Source organism: Podarcis vaucheri (genome assembly GCF_965113315.1).
Source record: "Podarcis vaucheri genome assembly, chromosome: 1".
In the NCBI taxonomy this organism is placed as follows: Eukaryota; Metazoa; Chordata; class Lepidosauria; order Squamata; family Lacertidae; genus Podarcis; species Podarcis vaucheri.
Window position 1 is genome coordinate 74925616 of NC_138759.1, and position 19084 is coordinate 74944699.

Here is a 19084-nt window from a genome sequence, read left to right on the forward strand (position 1 = left end):
ACACAGTTTAGGCACCAGATGGCACTGGGCTTGGCTGTATCTGGGTGGTGAGAGGTTCCCTCTTGCTGTTCTTGTCTTAGAGAGAGAAAAGTATGTAAGATTACAGTATTGTCTAACTTCCCAGTTAGACAATTGTGTAAGTCTTCCTTGACCTTGAGACCTACCCTGTGTTGAATTTTAGATCGCAAGTTCCATAGGACATGGCTTGTCTTTGGTGCTACTTTGTAAAACACCAAGCATGTTAGGGGTGCTATTTATTATTATTAAGGAAAGCTTTTACTGTAGAAGAACAATAGTGTAGTGGGTGAGCTGTGAACCATCACGCTCAAGTTTGATATCTCACCTCTGCCTTGCCTAAAACACACATCAGACCATATCAGACCATGCCATCTTGTTGCTCATTTGATGGAGAACAGGAATATTATACATATTTTGAAGCAAGCAAAGAAGCTTTGCCTCCAGGCTGTTTAAAGTCAGTACTTTCCTACTGCCGAAGTTTTTCACTGCCATAATTTTAATTTGTCAATCTCATGGCACTTCAAGTATGCACCAAGGTTTAATGTGATGTAATACGATGTAACATTTACAATTTAATTTGTGGGTTTTTCCCTGAGGGAGCCAAATGACAATCAAAATGAATAATATAGTATAAATTCCTGATTCAGCGTAACTAGGTTTGACAAGGCCCATTGGGTCTGCAGTGATTGTCATAAACAGAAAATTTCAATCTCCTCAGTGAATTTCTTTGGACAATCTATTAAGCATTATCTAGAAAACCAAGCTGAAAAAATATCATTTTTCAACTTATCTCTTTGCGGAAGCCTTTGTTCTCATAGCTGCCTCAGTCTCTACTAAAATAGTACCTCTCAGCCACAGTGTTTGGGATGGAATGAGAAGTGGAAAACCCATAGATCACCACCTGGTGTGGCTCAGTTGTGTGTCAAGATGTTTGTATGAGCAAGAAAGCATTGGCCAAGGCAGAACAAGTTCAAATCCACAAAGGAAATGAATGTACAATTCAATAAAGCATAATATCACACATATCTCTCTTGCTCTCTCGCTATATATACACATACATACACACATACACACACACACACACACCCCACAATCATTTTCACATTCTGTTTCAAAGAGATAAATAGACATAAAGGGTGGGGATGAGGTATCTTGGCCGTCTGGCCTCGTGTTTAGAGTTCTGCACTTGAATCTGAGAGACCAGGATTTAAATTACCACTCAGAAGTGGGAAATTACAGGGTGTCAATGGGTAAGGCATTTTCTCTTTGTTCACCAGCTGTGGAAAAATGTGCCATAAAAGCAACTTGTTTATAGCAGGGCTTGGGTACTTATGGGCCTTCAAATGATATCAGATGCCAACTCCCATCAGCCCAGGTCAAAGTGGTCAATAGTCAGGGACGATGGAAGTTGTAGTATGGCGACATCTGGCAAGCCTAGATGTTCCCCACCTCTGAGCTTTACAGGGTGACTGGCGGGATTAATGTGGCCTGTAAAGAAATAAAGTAAAATAAGAATGGACAAAATAAAGAATATAATCTTATGAGATTTCAGCCTGTATCAAAGGGGTGGGGAACTGTGACAGCCTTTGCCAACCCTGTGTCCTGATATTGTGGACTACAGCTTCCATCAGTCCCAGTCAGCATGGCTGTGGAAGGCACAAATTTAGCAAGGCTAATCTAGTTAGAGTGGTTGCATGAATCAAAGCCATTGTGCAGTAACTTCCTAATGATTCTGATTAGGTCTGCCTGCCCTTCAAATAAAGAACACAATAAAAACCCTGCTGGCTCAGGTCAGAATCCTGTTTCCAACAACAGCCAACCATACGCCTCTGGAAAGCCCACAAGAAGACATGGGAAATAGCAATGGGTGCCATACTTCTCAAACAAATCTGCAATACCATAGTTGGCAGCAGTGTCCAGGTAGAAATCAGCAAAACATAAATTTTTAATGCAAAACTAAAAAACACACACCAGCTTAACAACTTTGCCCAGTCTGGGTCTTTCCCCTCAGTTAGCTGGCAACCCTAGTGCTTATTCATATGGCTACGTGGTAATAGATAATACATCTGGGGGCTGGAAACTCACTACTGTATGGGGATGCCAGTTCCAATGGACAGTGTATATCTATGTATGTGTATGCATGCATTGCAGGGGGTTGGACTAGATTACGCTTGGGATCACTTCCAACTCTACAGTTCTATGAAACTATGATTCTATAAACCAACTCCATATTCTAAACACTCGGTTGTTATGTTCTCCACCACACAGTTGAAAGACTTTGCCCTAGACAGATGTCCTAAGAGCATGAACTGTCGGATATCAAGCCTTATCAGAGGAAACTGGCCACTCTCCAGGCAACCGGCTTGAGCTCCTTGTTGACCTCCCCGTCTGCGTCTCCCGGCAGGATACAGGCTAGGTCACTATCGGCGATCCTCCTCAAGCGTGAGAAGAACACACCACTCTTCCCTCCTCCCTGCCTCCCCAGGGGGGGAAAGAGATAGACAGAAATGTATTTACATGTCTTTATTTCTGTCTTTGCAGCAGTACAGAGAAACGCGTCTGCACTCATCAGACTCCAACAGTAGAGAGAGAAACTCCACCCCTGCACTTCCAGTACAGGTCATATGACACTCTGAGCTAACATCCGGTGCTCAGTACAGTGAATAGACTGCCCCTTTGTTTCCCCAGTACAGTCCCAAACATTCACATCCTGTTTTGCTTTCCAGCCACCTGCAGCTCGCTCTCGCATTGCTGCTTTTCCGTAACATCTGAGGCAGGCCCAATATTTTGATTTTCAGCACATTTGTTTGGATATTTGATATTTGTTAATATCAGTGAGTTCGTTTCTCAGTTAAGTGTGTTTAGAATCATAGAGTGGCCCTGTCCTGAATTAAAATGAAGACAGGAGAACATGTTTTTCAACACACAGCCCTCTACATTTCAACAATTTGGGGATAGTCACCCTAGATTATATACAAATTCCAAGGTTTAACTATATCTGTAGATGCATAAAACATTTCTAAAATATAGGGGGCATTTTTCATCAGATTAGCAACATTGGTTTCTATTGGATTCCAAACAACGGACAAATAGATAATGGCTCATTTGCATTTGTGATTCTCACAGTATCATTAGCTGAAGAGATGACTTTCTTAAAAAGGAACATCTACATAGCTCCCAACTAAGCCCCTGTTCTACTGTCTCTTTTTATAGCAAGAATTAGAGACTCTTATGGGAAGAGTAGGTGAATCTCCATGCCCCTTTAAGATTCTGATTTTGACAGGGGATTCCAAGGGTACACTAGAGGGGATGGAAAACAAGAGAGAGAATATGTTAAAATCCAATATTAAAAAAATTAATATTCCTAAGAGCCTAGCCAAGGATGAGGTTGTTAACATAGCAGGAAGAACATTGTGCCATCTTCGGATGAATCATACTTAATGGATGCTCCCAAGGCTTTTGTAGAGCTCGTTTCCCAGTGTGTCAGGTAATGTCAATTATACAGCGGTTCCCCCCAGAACTGGACCTACTGAACATCTTCCAAGATCATAATGCCCACTCACATTATAAAGAGCCCATAACCCACCTACTCTCAGCAGCCGGAAACATTATAGCCAGACACTGGAGAGACCTGTCAGGAGTAAGCATGGACCAATGGTACCAAATAGTATGGGAAATAGCCATACTAGAAAAACTAACCAATAAACTGAAACTGATACGGGGACCAATAGAAGACGCCTTCACCCCAGTATGGTTCCCCTTTATCACATACATAGCCCAACAAAACAACAAGAATCTGCCGACAGCATACGAATCAATCTGGCTAACCTGATCCAAAAATCCACCCACACACCCCACACTCACACACATAAACAAATCTCACTACGCCAACCAAAGACAACCAACCACTCCCTAAAGGTAAAGGGTAAAGGGACCCCTGACCGTTAGGTCCAGTTGCAGACGACTCTGGGGTTGTGGCGCTCATCTTGCTTTACTGGCCGAAGGAGCCGGCGTTTGTCCGCAGACAGCTTCCAGGTCATGTGGCCAGCATGACTAAGCCACTTCTGGCGAACCAGAGCAGCGCACGGAAGCGCTATTTACCTTCCCACCAGAGCAGTACCTATTTATCTACTTGCACTTTGACGTGCTTTCGAACTTCTAGGTTGGCAAAAGCAGGGACTGAGCAATGGGAGCTCACCCCACCACAGTGATTCGAACCACCGACCTTCTGATCGGCAATTCCTAGGCCAGAGGTTGGCAAACTAAGGCCCGCAGGCTGGATATGGCCCACTGGGTTCGTTAATCCAGCCCACATACCTTGAGGACCCTGCCGCCCACTAGGTCAGTCCCTGCGCTAAAAAGGCACGGCACGGAGGCCTCACCGCGTGGAGACTGACTTCCGTGACGTGGCATGGCTTCTGATTGGCTGCAGGAAGCTCCTGTAGCCAATCAAAAGCCGTGGATGCCTCTGGGCGCCGCCCCTTTCTTCCCACTGAGGCGGCCAATGGGAGGAAGCAGCCGAGTGGGAAGGAAGCGGCAGCAGCGAAGAGGCTGCCTCCACCTCCCAGGTCAGCGGCATGGGCTCTGTGCCAAGATGGAGGACACCGACGCTGCCAAAGAGGAGGTGGTGTCGGCGGCTGCAGCATGAGTGGCATCCCCGGGCAGGGGCCTTTTGGGAAGGGGGTGCTTTCGGGAGGGGTGGGTCTGGCCTCCCACAAGGTATGAGGGACAGTGGACCGGCCCCCTCCTAAAAAAGTTTGCTGACCCCTGCCCTAGGCTCTGTGGTTTAGACCACAGCGCCACCAGCACCCCGATAACCACACCCGAGGCCACCCCTAACCTCTCTCACCACCAATGAAATGTAACAAGTGAATAGTAAAAGAATCCATACAAGCGACGCTGACACAAAACCCCACATGTACACTAAGTAGAAGAATAGAAGCATACCCACCCCACCCCCCTCACCATGTCCCCCTCTTTTCCTCCCAACCTAATACTGCATGCAACGCTAATGTCTCACAACAAATGAAATTGATCTGTAGAAAGCACAACTCGAAAAAAGAGACAATGCACATGTTTTTGTAAACTAAGAAATCGTTAACAAATAATAAAAATACAATTCTACAGCGGTTCCAGGGAGGTTTTACTAAAGGTTTATGGAGCTCTCTCCTTAATACAATAGGGAGTGGTCACTGCCATTTCATTTCCAGAACTCTCCAGCTCTCCCCAGCTTGCTCACACAACCTGTGCTATCTATTGTGGCGCAATTCTCTGAAGGGAAAGTGTTTGACGGCTTATCTTTTTCCATCTCAGTCACTAATTTCCATCTCTCACATCATCCCATTGTCTAAGGAAAGTCAGTAAGACCTAATGAAACACTATCCAGATCACTACCACGGACATGTTCTTTTACCTTTTGGAGGGTGGGGTGGAGGGTCTGCAAACTGCCTTAGGAGGTAGGTTTAGGTATCCAGTTCCTTTCGATGCAAATTACTAGGGTAGTTTATAAAGAAAAGCACAAGCCCTTTTCAGGCATTATGCAAGTCAAACTGTGTCGAAGGCACAGCACTAGCCCCCTTCCCTTGAGGCCTAACCTTGCTGCATTCAGCAGCAATGGGGGGGAGCTTGGAAGTATGTTCGCTTGAGCACTCTTACAAGCCCCGCCAGGATCAGGAACCCTGGGCGATCGGTGTCCCCGATTTGCAGGGAGGCTTGTAATCATGCTCAAGTGAACATGCTTGAAAGCCTCCTTCAGACCTTGCTACTGAACGCAACAGAGGCAGAGGTAGAGGCGGTGAGCTCGTGTGCATGGCCCCACACTTCCCACATGGTTTGACCTTTACAACACCTGAGGAGGACTACAGAATCCTAAAAATGCAATAATAAAGTGTCAAACAGTTCTTTAAAAAGAGCACAGTCAAAGTGGCAATGACACAAACATATGGTAAAGTTCCTCGGATGGTAAATGCCTGGAATTTGTTTTTTTAAAAGACTTTTCGTCGCATTAAAAAGGTGTTGAAAGATATATAAAGAAAGCCTTCCTGAGAAGAGACCATACCTCTGCCAATATCACTTAATGACAGACTAGCAGCAATTTGAACCTAGATCTGCCATGTACAAAGCCCAGTGATGTATCCACTGCACCACATTGTCCCTCAAGGACTTGAACACTACAATTTAACATTGAGAAGAGGAGCAGTAGGGAAGAAAGGAAAAATACAGTGCTAATTTCCAAAAAGAATGCTGGTGATTTACACCAAGTAGTTTGATTTCAATCTATAGCAAGTGTGAGCAACTTTTTTTCTGTCCAAACTCCTTCAGCTCTGTTATTTATTATTATTATTATTAATTAAATTTCTACACAATCCTTTCCCCCAAAGCAAGTAATCTGTTGGAGGCCTCATGTTGGTGTTGGGCAAAGACAAATACGTTCTAGATGAACAATTAAGGGGAAGAAAGATCCTCTGTTCTCTGTTTTCACCATGGCTACCTCAGAGGAGAATTCTCAACCCTACACAGAAGTAAGGCCCACTGGGTTTGGTGGGGTTACTCTCAAGCAAGTATACAGATGGTATTGTCTTGCTGTTTTTAGTACAAAAGGCCAATATACCTACCAGGGCCAGCCCACCTAAAAGTAAAGGTAAAGCAGCTGTCTCGGGCAGCAGGATCCACAGGGGCAGCAGATGTGGTGTAATCTTTATTCAGGACCAGCCCACCCATGAGGCAAGGAGAGGTGACTGCTTCAGGGGCTGGGCTCACCAGGACAGCAAATACCAATGTAGATCATCCTGCTCCCCATTCTTCCTCCTGATGTCAATCTTCCCCTTACCCCTTCTTCCCTGGCATGGAGGCCAGAGCAATTTTAGAGCCCAACTATAAGCTGAAGGAGCAGCAGCTGCAGAGAGCTTGCTTTGGCCCTTCCCAACTAATAAGCGGTAATGCCTGAGTATACTTTCTTCCTCCTCCCCATCCATTTTCCTTTTCGAAATACATTTTAGACTGGAAGCCTATGGGGCTTCTGTATATGCTGGGAGCCACCCAGAGCAGCTGGGGCAACCCACTCAGATAGGCAGGGTACAAATAAGAAAACTGTTGTTTTTGTTGATCGTTGTATGCCACTCTGAGAGTCTTTTACAGCTGAATAGCAGGATAAAAATATTTAAAATAAATAATAAAAGATTTTTATTGTGCTGTTTCCCCAGAGGCATGATGGTGCATCTTTCCTCTGAGACTCTTTACAGCTCCCATTGGATTTTTACAGCAGGCAACAATGTAAGATAGAGAGTGTTCTCTCTCTCTCTCTCTCTCTCTCTCTCTCTCTCTCTCTCTCTGTGTGTGTGTGTGTGTGTGTGTGTGTGTTTTAAAAAATAACCCTTCTGGGGAAGGAGCTTGTAAGTCTTTGGTTGTACCAAGAATTTCTTTACCCAATTTTACAGTAATTTGATTTGATAGTACATGACAAACGGATTAATGGATTTATTCGAGAGAACACCGAGATAAATAAACTTCCTTAATTAAAGCTGTCTTCGTTATCAGCCATACCAGTTTGTGGAAAGTACTTGTTCTGAACTGAGGATGACTCACCTTTCGTAAGGCTTAAGACTATCATTCTCTCTCCTGTTCTTCACCACCCTTCTGCTATATTTAGGACTGCCTTCAGTCAAACAACTTCTATGTTATCCTTATGTAACCTAATTTGCATCGGCAGCATTACAGAGCCCAGCCTCATCATCATGAGAAATATAAACGATAAGCAGCAAGTTTCAGCTTTGATTGCGCACTTCTGCAGTTCTTTTGGCAATGCAGCCTGCAAGCACAGAGCACATGCAAAGAGGTGGCACCATGGCACCCTCATATACCCTCCTTGGCACTCATCAAGACCCCCTCTTAATTTAAATTTTTTAAAATTTAAATTAGGCGTGTATTTTTACCACTTTTTTGCTGGTGGGGGTGTTTTGACTGAACCAGGCTACTATGTTGGGGAGGGAGTTTCCCTGGGCAACTGGTTACTGGTCCTCAAAAGGATGCAAAGCTATTCAAACAGCAACTCGTGCAACAAACCTGCCTTCTTCTTCCTTCTCATATCACAAGTACTACTTCTGAATTGGAGCTGGATTCCCCTAACCGAGTGCACTAGTGGAAGCCAGCATAAGGACTCCTGCCAGCTCAACAAGACCACTCCCCTCCTCCCACAAATCTGCACTGGAAGGAGAACGCCCAGAATGATGCATGGGGAAGAGGGAAATTACCCTGTCTGTCAAGCAGAACAAGCAGAAATGCTTGCACTGGCAGAACAACCATCAAAGTGGGAACTTCAGCAATTGTGGGGAGGGGGAACCAACACAGTTCAGCCCTAAAGCCTAAATCACACATTTCCCACATTTCTAAATGCAGGGGTTTTTGCCACACTGTCCTAACTACTCAACCTGAAAGCACTTTTTTTAGAAACCATCCAAACATCACTTTCGGTAAACAAAGTATTTTTATATGCAGCATCTGCAGTTGATATCCTACCTGTCTGTGCCACCATGTGCGTCCATCCATTCCAGACTCTTCTGACCTTTTCGCCCCCAAAATAGTGGGTTTCTATCTTCTGGGGTTTCAAAAGAAAATCATCTTTGCTCACTAACTGCTTGTGTCTGTTGCTCCCCCAAACATATAACTCTCCTTCATCTTAAAGAAGAAAAGGAACATATTAAAAAAAGGGAAGTTAAAGGACACAAAAATGTTGACTAAATGTCATTTTACAGTTGCACATCTGTTCTCTGTCTAGTCTTTGAAACAGATGAACAAACATTCTAAGAAAAGTAATGCACTCAATTTTTTAAAGTGGCAACAGACTCTACAAGCACAAAAAGCATATATTTCTGTGTACACAACTGGAGCTGCAACTTAATTCTCTATGCAATACATGTTGTATGTTCGGGGAGGGTCACAAGCCTGTTTTAAATGTGGCAGGAGCAGGAAGCATGTTATGAGGGCAGCTAGATTAAATCTGAACAAAAACGGGGACACACATCTTACAGGAAAGGGGATGAACTAGTCTCGGAGACAAATATTTTTCATGGTTCAACAGACAGACATCACTTTGTCCAAAGCTACAGCCAACCAAACAAAAGAAACTCACCTGTGAGTGATGTGACATGATGCGACCCAGAAGTGATGCTCTTTACTTTGATGTTTTCTAGACCTAGGACAATAACCCATTATTTTCTGTTAGCTGGAGAGGGATACTTCCTTTGGAATACAGAATGTCACAACACAACACACAGCTGCATAGGAGAGCTAACAAAAGCTGTTTGTGCAGGCTCTTTGGGAAGCTACTTGGGCCATGTCAGGTTACTACCTCCCCAACTAATTTTATAGATCACAGCTCATCTATATGCATCTAAGATATTAAAGAAAAGAAAAAGGGGACCACTAACTTTTGACAACCATAGGGTGGTTAATTAGGCTATCAGAGAAGAGTACAAGGCCACAAGGAGAGAACAACACTGCCAAGAGGAGAGAGAGAGAGGTGAGGATGAGCTAAGGAACATATTGTCACTGTGCAGAGCCTAATAATGTAAACAGACCTAAAGTACATTTTGATTTGGCTTATTATTCTGCACTCCACAAAATGGGAAAGGGGAAAGGGTTGCAAGTTTTGCAAGTTTTTTGGGTACTGGCTCTTAACTAGTGCATTCAGCAACTGCAAGCCACAATAGGACAGTGGATAGTTCAACCTGCTAACAGCAATCAGTGTCAAGGAGGCAGGGAAGAGATCATAATGCTTAAAACATTCCTAACAGAAGGTATATTGTTCCCGAGGATACAACTGGCTCTCACTGTCAGCTTGGCCAAATGACCAGAACTCCAGTTCCTGGGCAGAAGGAATAACCTCTCGAAGTGCCATCTGTGTGTTTATTACAGTGGTACCTCTGGCTATGAATGCTTCTGGTTACGCACACTGCAGGTTATGAGCTCTGCTAACCTGGAAGTAGCTGCTCCTGGTTACGCACTTTGCCCTGGGATGAGAGCAGAAATTGCGCACTAGAGGCGCACACACAGCAGAAGCCACCATTAGCGAAAGCATGCCTCAGGATAAGAACAGTTTCCAGTTACAAACATATCTCCGGAACGGATTCAGTTCATAACCAAAGGTACCACTGTATATCAATTTCACCAGCTCCGCCTGATAACAAGAGTTTTCAAACAGTGTTATTTGACAAAAGAGATTCGTGATGTAAACATCTTAACATAACACTGCAAAGTACATGAGAAACTGTCAGACCAATTCCCAGCGTTAACATATTTTAACTGCTATAAGAATAAATCCATATTCCCAGTTTTCTCTTCTTGAGACAAGGACAAAGATGTGTTTTGTATCTTGTTCCTGACAAAGAGGAACCTGAAGGCCAGGATAGGGCGTAAACTATCCATTTCTTCATTCACCATTTGTTTCCCATGGTGTCTCTTTTCCCTCCATTTCTCTCCTTTCTCCCTCTGACTGAGGCCCTCCGGGGAAAAACTTCTGAAAAATCCAACTGGGAAGGGACTGTACTTATACAGATTGCAACATACTTCTCTTCTTCAGAAAAGAAAGCAAATAAATTGAGATTGAAAGTTTGTTTCCTAGTGGATTCTTCTTGGATCATGTTGCATAAGTTTTATGTCAACGACAGTAGGTTCCAGTTAGTTTCCAGGACCAATTCAAGGTGCTGGTGCTTACTGATAAAAGCTTATATGGCGAGAAGCATTGCAACAATAATAATAAAGGACAGTTCAGGATCAACATCCAAAAGTTCACCCACCATTAAAACACTACATCTGACTCTCTCTGTGCTGGGCATTCTCTGGGCTAAGTGATGTGTTCTGCAAAACACAGAGTCTCAGGTGCCAAGTATATGGCTGGGGTTTCTGTTTGGGCTGATTGGGAATGGAATCAGAGAGTGCTAAGGGAATGCGATACATGCTATTACAGCAACAACAGAGCAGCATCTGAGGACTTAGGAGTGGAGTGATCAATATCATTGGGTATAGCCACAAATAATGGCTGGCTACTAAGGCAAGCCAAAATTTGTGGACCCCTTGCTTGCACATGACATGCTTGATCCATACCTTAAATATTTAGATAACAAACCTGTTACTTTGCAAGGCTCTTTAGCCCTCCAAAAAGATGGAACCATCTGTCCTTGGCATGCCCGCTTCGCCTGAGATGCCATGCCAACTCCCCACTGGAAGACTGAACCATTTTCTTTTCAGCATGTACATGCAAAAGGAAAATGAAATATTCATGTTAAAGACTATTCCCCTGCTAAAAGACATCGGGTGGGGGGTGTTACTATTTTTACTAATGCAAATATTAACCTGGAAAACGTTAACACATAAATTATAGAATAACAAAACAATCTAGCAGGAGAAATTCTCAACGCCCCAAATAACAGTACGCTAGGTTCGAGACAACGTCACGCATCTTGTTTTTAAGGTGTACATTAATATATTAAGCAGATACCTCATGTAATAAATGAACAAGGCCAATGTTTATTACCACATAGACTGAGCTGCAATTAGATGCAGCTTCCTGGAGATTTGGTGGCAGGTTCAGGTTTGACCCTCTGTGATTTGTGAAACGGTTGTAAGCTTCTCAAGAGTCCAGGCAATAATGTCATAAACCACAGGAGAAACTTCCATGGAATTTGCTGATAGGCCATTTGCACTTATTTGGTAATTATGACAAAGCTCTGCCAGTTGCAGAGATCTTCTCTGTGACTGTGCCTTATCAATCACTCCTTAAGTGATGATGGTAAGCCCATGTACACTTATTGAAGCTATGTATACCAAGGTGACCTGCAAACACAAGGAGCCTCCTAATACAGAGGTGGGGAACCTCAGGCCTGGGGACCAGATGTGGTCCTCTAGGCCTCTCTGTCTGGCTCTTGGGGGGAAACCCACAGCCAGATATGCAGCAATACCTCAGACACTGTGCTAGGGCTTGCATGGTGTCAGAAACTATGTCGCTATCAGGCTTTCCTAATTAATTTACAAACTAACATGAAATATCAACCCACCCTGATGAGGAACACTAGGATAACGGCAAGTGATTATAAGCAGGCTTCTAAGGTATATTAGACTGAGGTATCAGCCTGTCAGTGAATAACTGGGGATGAAGTATTTTTAATTGCTTCACAGCTTCCTCTAAATCACATAACAATTAAAGCTGTGGATACAGACCCATCATCTGAGACAGTGTAACAGTTTTTATGTTGTTACATGGTTGCAACTTTTAGTAAGGAACTCCCGGGTATGTACTGTATTAATAACTCACCAGTTACAGCTACTGCATGTCTGAGCCCAGCAGCAACATTCACTACTTTGTCCTGTATAGTCTATCAGACAAGGAAGAAAAAACCTATTTACATTCTCTTTGACAACTCTACAATACAGAACAATATTTTTTAGCCATGCTATTGAAATTTTCAGAAGCCATTATTGAACGTGTAGTCCAGCATGCATGATACAAAGGAAACATCAAAACCTGTTGATCCACAGTGAAGTGGCATATGGAAGGAATCATCATACAACTGGACATAATGGTGAATTTAAATGTTTGTGCTGATAGCACCTCACCTTAATTTTCTGTGGGACAGCATTTCCTCCTGAGGCATCAGGAACTCCAAGTTGCCCAAAAGAATGAGACCCACAAGATAACACCTGACCATTTCCTGCAAGATAGAACAGCACTGGAAATCTTCACATTTCTATTGTTTACCTCAAGGAGATACCTAGGGCACTGGAGTCCATTTCCCCACTAATAAGAAACAGGTTCATTTTTATTAAAAGTCACATCTACGCCTCATTGACGGCGATGGAATAAGACTACTACTAACTTAAGACCCATTCACTTCCAAACTTCACTGGATCTAATCTTTGCTACACAGTAACCTTTGAAACTAAGGCCATGGGGCAAGCGCAAGGTCAAGGCTAACTGTCTTAGCTTACAGCTCATTTTCTTAACCATTATGCTACAGCAGCACTCGACTGAATGCACAGTCTTCAATTTCCAAAAAGTCAACAATTTATAGCCTTGTGATTTTACATATAGCTCACTGTAAAGCTTTTGAACAGTTATGGAGACCCGGATAAAGCTTGGAGCTTTCACATCATGTAACACTTGTTTCCGCCTAGTTGCTAGATTTACCTGTAAGTATGATGGTAAAATCCCAGCCACAGGCAACTTGTACAACAGGACAACCAGACAGGGAAAGGCATAATGTAAAATGTTCCACATCTTCAGTATGACCAAGTCCCAACTGCCCATCTTTATTTTGGCCACATAAAAAGAGTTCTCCAGTGTCTGCAAAATGAACAAATACTATCAGGAACATATGCAAAATAAAAACATATGCATATTTTGACCCAATATTCACTGGCACTTTAAGACCCAATAATTGTTATTTGTTCAGAAAACTCGAGGGAGTGTTCATACTAACAATGCACAGTCCTCTCTTTCTCATTTAAAGAACTGTACTCCAGAAATGACTGAAGCACTAGGCTAGTGATGGGGAACCTGTGATGCTCCAGATGTTGTCGGGCTCCAAGTCACACCATCCGTTCACATGGTGAATGTAGCTTATAGGAGTCCAACAGCATCTGGAGGGGCGCAGGTCCCTCATCCCGACACTAGGCAGTCCAAAGATAAAATGAATCACATTGGGAAACAACACTGAACGCTACAGTTACGTCTCCAAGGCTTCAACTGGGGCCTTTCACTTTACAACTTAAACAGCACAGGCTCCGTGCTGAACAGCTAGGAGACCATCACAGATGCAGCCCCAGCACATGCAAAATGTGGAGGACTGTACGTGCTGCATGGGCACATCTGATCCCAAAATAAGTCTCATGCAGATTTGTCCTAAATTAGCTCATTACCATTATTTGAGTCACTGAGTAGCTCATCAGCACCCTCCACACACACACACAAAAGAAATGATGAAGAACAGCAAAGCAGCAAAAATCCAAAAACCTTATCCACCATTTGATGACACAAAGAGCATTTCATCACCTCATTTTAAAGAAAGATGGAAAGAGAAATTTAAGCAACCATGAAGTCGTATATGGGTAGCAACAAGAGAGTTAAAAAATTAAGTCTTGCAAGTATGCTATGGGCAGGAAACAGAAATGCCAGTTTCTTACCAGTAACAATTACAGAATGTCCTCCTCCTCCAGTAATACTTGTGACGTTCTTCTGACTGCAGGGCAATTCTTTAAGGGCCTGGGGCAGGAGTACATCTTCTTTATGACCAAGACCCAGTTGTCCATAGCTGTTTGCCCCCTAAGGACATAAGAAAAGCCCTGCTGAGTCAGAACAAAAGCCCGTCTAGCCCAGCATCCTCTTCTCACAGGGGCCAACCAGTTTCATATAGGAAGCCCAGAAGCAGGACCTGAGGACAGCAGCAGTCTCCACACTCCTGATTCCCAGCAATTGGTATGGAAGCATCCTGTCCCCGACAGTAGAGGTAGAGCAGTGTTTCCCAACCTTTTTTGGGCAAAGGCACACTTGTTTGATGAAAAAAATCTCGAGGCACACCACCATTACAGCCCCGTGACGTCAGTGCGCAGCGTCACGCCGGGAGGGACACACGAAAGTGTAAGTTTCAATTTTCCCCCCTCCCCTCCTGTGTAAAGGGGAATGCACTCTGCTAAGTAAAGGCACTTGCCACAGCAGCGCCAATGTCACAGCACCCACCGGCACCCAAGAGAGAAGGGGTCTCAGCAACCCTTTTGCCAGGAAGAGGAGCAAGAACGAGAGGAGGAGGAGGAAGAGGAAGAGAGTCCCCCCCAAAAAAACATTCTCCTTTTGATCTTCCTTATTTGCAATTCCTCATTGCAAAACAGCGGTTGATATACAGCTGATTTTTTTGTTATTACAGTCCCCACCCCCTCACCTAGAAAAACACCACCTGTCAATTTTATTATTATTATTATTATTATTATTACTATTATTATTATTATTATTATTATTATTATTATTATTATTATCCCCGCCACTCTGGGAGGCTGAAGCCCTTTAAGGCTTCCTTCTGTCCACTCTCTGTGAATTACCTGCCTGGAGCGGGTTTGGGGGGGGGGCGCTGCTGCCGGTGTCCTCCCCGTCGAGTCTCGCCTTGCCCGGCACGTGGCGGCCGCCCTTTCCCACACTCTGCCGGCTGCGCTGCCAAGCCCCGCGGCTCGGCCTGTCAGCGTTACCGGGCTCGGCGGGCGGTAATTCCCGAAGAAAGCCGGCGGCGCTTGAAGAGCTGGCAAGCCCCCATTTGCATGTCTGTTTTCCGCAGCCCTTGGAGAGGATTAAGTTCCCTCCTTCCTGCCGGGGAACCTCCAAGCTTTGGGGGTGGGGTGGGGAGGAGGCAGCAAAGCGAGGCAGGAAGGAGAGCGGGGCTTGGCTCCTCGCCGCCGCCGCCCCGCCTCTTGCCGCCGGACTAGCCCGCCTCCCTCCAGGCAACATCTCGCGGCACACCAGGCAACATCTCGCGGCACACTAGTGTGCCACGGAACAGTGGTTGGGAAACACTGAGGTAGAGCATAGCCACGATGGCATGATAGCTTTGTCTAAACATCTTTTAAAGCCATCCAGGTTGGTGATCATTGCTACAACCTGTGGGGATGAATTCCATATGTACTGCATGATAAAATACTTCATTTTGTCTGTCCTGAATCTTCTAACATTCAGCTTCATTAGATGGCCTCGAGTTCTATTATGAGAGAAGGAGAAAAAATCTCCCTATCTACTCTCTCCACATCATGCAGATTCTGGTCTGCATGTTGTTGCATTGAAAGGAAATCCTTCGAAGTTTAATGGTATAAGCAGTGGCAGTACTGAGACCCAACCACTCTTTTTATAAAAAAAAAAATCAATACGGATGAAAAAGTAATTAATTGAAATTATACATGGAAGAAGACTTGCCTGAAGCAATTCTAACTGTTGCACCATCTTGCAAAGGGTTTGACATAATCAGCACAAGTGTAGCATCAGAAAGATTTTTTTTTTTTTTACAGCAGTCCTGTACACTTCTGTCCTTTGCAGCTGAGAATTTTACAGTCTCCTGGACTCAGGAAGTCAATGGTGCAAATCAGTCTAGACCTTATTGTAACATAAATCTCATTAGAACCACTAGCCTTTGGGCTTTCTCCCCAGGGAGAGAGCTCTATCTTTTAAGATTCTTGCCAATGGCACTTTTGAATGGCTAAGTATATGTGCATTTCATATTCAACTACCCCCCCCCCAAGTTGGAAGCATAAAACTGGCAGGCATCTGTTCGATCCGGCTGTTACTTGGAAGCAAGTCACATCAATTTCATTGAAAGGTACTTCTGAAAAATAATTTCAGGATCCAATACACATATATTTTACAACATCCATCCATGACTTTTACAATGAAATGTCATTATGTGTTATCCAGCAAGACAAATCTTGGCCACCTTGGGGCATTTCCATATGTCATCCTAAGAAGTATTTCTGAAGTCATATAAATGCTGCTAATGAGATATAATTTGGAAGTGGGGAAAACATATGCACATCCCAGCCATCTCAGGTTTTGCATTTGTCTTCAGGGCCAACTTTTTTTTTAAAGCTGATTTAAGCCTGTCTGCAAAGTTTCATATCTGATCCAGAAAAACTGTTTAATAAGAACTACAAGTCTTAACAGCTTGCTTTGACATGTGGTTATAATCCTGGCTTTTTTTGCACATTGAGAAATATTTATGCTCTCTGAAACAGACTAGCTGCTCAAAGAGTAGAATAGAAAGCATTATATCCTGTAATATTTAGCCTTATTGGACAGCTGTGGCATGTGTGCAAACATGAAGTTAAAGCTAAGGAGGCAATGCTCAAAACTCTTTACCATTTCAATTCAGTTTCCTCAGCTCCACCAGAATTATACCTAGGCATGTCACATGCATTACTTATAGTAATGGCATTGGGACAAGACTTTAGGGCAGACACCAATTCAGCAGAATGAGGAGGACCCTGAAACACAAGGCTGGCTAGCCACATTTTTAAGTGAGGTAATGCACATTGCCATCTATTTATATTTCATCTGTCTGACAAGATCAAGGTGGCACACGGTCTTCCCCTTCACTAATTTATTTTAACAGCAACCCTGTAGATTAGGCTGTGAAATGGTGGCCAGATCTTATTGGAATACTTGCCTAACAACTACAACAAGTGGGCAGGGACAGACAGCCGTGCTTAATTATTAAATTGGAGAGTTTATCCATAAATCCATCTCGGATGACTTAGAAGCTCCATTCTCCACAATGCATGGATATTAGCTAGGGTTAAGGGACTCACATCCCCAGAGACATGCTGCTGTTTATACCTCGAAGTTCTAAGGGCAAATAAAATTGGCCTCTACTGTGGCGGATGGACAGACACCAAGGCCTAGCAAAACATTTTAATCACTCCCCACAAGCCATGGGCAAACGAACCAGGATGGGAGGGCCATGAAAATCAGAAGACACTTCCATCCCTGGGCAACAGGGAGCAGCATTGGCTTAAACACCTTACGGGGATCCAAGATTCACTTGAGTCATCTGAAGGGTCCTCCTCTCAGCAGGTGTGTCCTTCTTGGTGCTTGAGGGGTATCTAAAGTGGATTTAAAACATAAACAGAGTTCCTAGTTCACGCTTGTGAACAATGGGCTCTGCTGTCTTCCCTGCTTATGCCTTTTGAAACAGCGTGACTCAACAGGTTTAGCTCTTCCAAGTGAGAGAATCTGGCATGCCATATGCACGGGGCCACATTTAGGTTTGATGAGGCCCTAAGCTATTGGAAGGTAAAGAGGCCCCTTATATGTCCCGTTGTCCTTTGTCAACAACAAATTGTTGCTGTTTGATGTGTTGAATATATGCTATCTGGTAATTTATGGACGTAATAGGTATCTAAAACCAGTGATATTTTAGGGAGCAGGCTAGCAGGTGGGGCCCATTACTTACATCATAGGAACCTACACAACACAAAACACTGTTGCTGTATGTAGGTTTTATTTTATTTGTTTTTAATCTTATATTTTGGAAATGTACATCCAGCTTGTTCAGCTTATACGTAAATGCGGCACTGCATATGCGCCTAAAACGGCAGAGAGCTGAAGCCATGATGGAGCTTCGCTTGTTGGTTTGCTGCCTGTCACCCTTAGTCACAGAGCCTGCTCCTATTTTAGTTTTATTAAAGTGGGAGGGTGGGTACCAAACAGCAAATCCGACTAGCGCCTTGCTTATTTCGACGGGTCCTTTCAGAGACGGGGCTTTGCCAATAACATCGGACAGGGGCGGTGGAAGCGGAGAGGGAGGCTGGTGCGATGCGTGTGGGGAAACCATGTCAACAGCTCGATTCCGGCTCAGAGCAGCGCCGCCGGAGCCCGTGAAACTTATTTGCAGAGGACCAACGCATCATCATCCCACCGGACGAGCAGTAAAGAGCAAAGGGCGGCCTCGCTCCGTTCTTCCTATTCCCCACCCGCCCCGCCCCGCCCGCCGCATATGCCCGTAGGACGACCGCTTCCGCCCTTTTCCGGGCACCGACACAGGAACTTACCCAAGCGAACAGCGCCTGGGTCGGCTCCTCGCGCACGGCGTCCATAACGTCGCAAAAGAGGAGGAGCCACTCCCGGAAGCAGCCATGGATCTCGCCTCAGGCCGCCCGCACTGACATCAGATGTGGGCGTGGTCGGCGTTTCCCCGCACCTTTGTAGTCGGGCTCTGATTGGTGGAAGCGGAAATACCGCGCGCCTTCTTGGCTTGCCCTGCTCTCTCTGCATCTGCTCAGTGGCTAGCACTGGGGAGAGTTATTGGGTTTGGACTGTTGGGTCTTGCCTGTTATCTACGCCCAGCCTTCCCTGTTCTTACTTGGGGGGGGGGTCACAGAATGGTAGAATTGGGAGGGTCCTCCAAGGATCATCTAGCCCAACTCCCTGCAATGAAGGAATCACAACTAAAGAATCCCTGGCAGATGACCATCCGACCTCTGTTGAAAAAGCTCTCAGGGAAGGAGAGTCCACCACCTTCAGAGGAACTCCCACTAGAGAAGCACT

General features: G+C 44.5%; 1 protein-coding gene and 1 long non-coding RNA gene across 5 annotated transcripts in view; one reads left to right on the forward strand and one right to left on the reverse strand.

Annotated features, from left to right (window-relative positions):
• SERGEF (secretion regulating guanine nucleotide exchange factor) overlaps window positions 1-18693 on the reverse strand; it is a 109770-nt gene extending 91077 nt beyond the window's left edge. For all 4 annotated transcript variants that reach the window (XM_082194592.1, XM_082194591.1, XM_082194593.1 and 1 more), the window contains exons 1-8: window positions 18589-18693; window positions 14194-14332; window positions 13199-13354; window positions 12628-12722; window positions 12326-12386; window positions 11141-11254; window positions 9146-9208; window positions 8533-8691 (exon numbers count right to left, since the gene is read on the reverse strand). In XM_082194592.1, the coding sequence (XP_082050718.1) occupies window positions 8533-8691; window positions 9146-9208; window positions 11141-11254; window positions 12326-12386; window positions 12628-12722; window positions 13199-13354; window positions 14194-14332; window positions 18589-18633 (832 nt within the window). In that variant the 5' untranslated portion in view covers window positions 18634-18693. The remainder of the gene's footprint in view (window positions 1-8532; window positions 8692-9145; window positions 9209-11140; window positions 11255-12325; window positions 12387-12627; window positions 12723-13198; window positions 13355-14193; window positions 14333-18588) is intronic.
• LOC309517047 lies at window positions 4551-7282 on the forward strand. The gene is made up of 3 exons (XR_014213132.1): window positions 4551-4642; window positions 6399-6539; window positions 7221-7282. It is a non-coding gene; the product is annotated as an uncharacterized lncRNA (long non-coding RNA).
• Window positions 18694-19084: the final 391 nt, after the last annotated feature.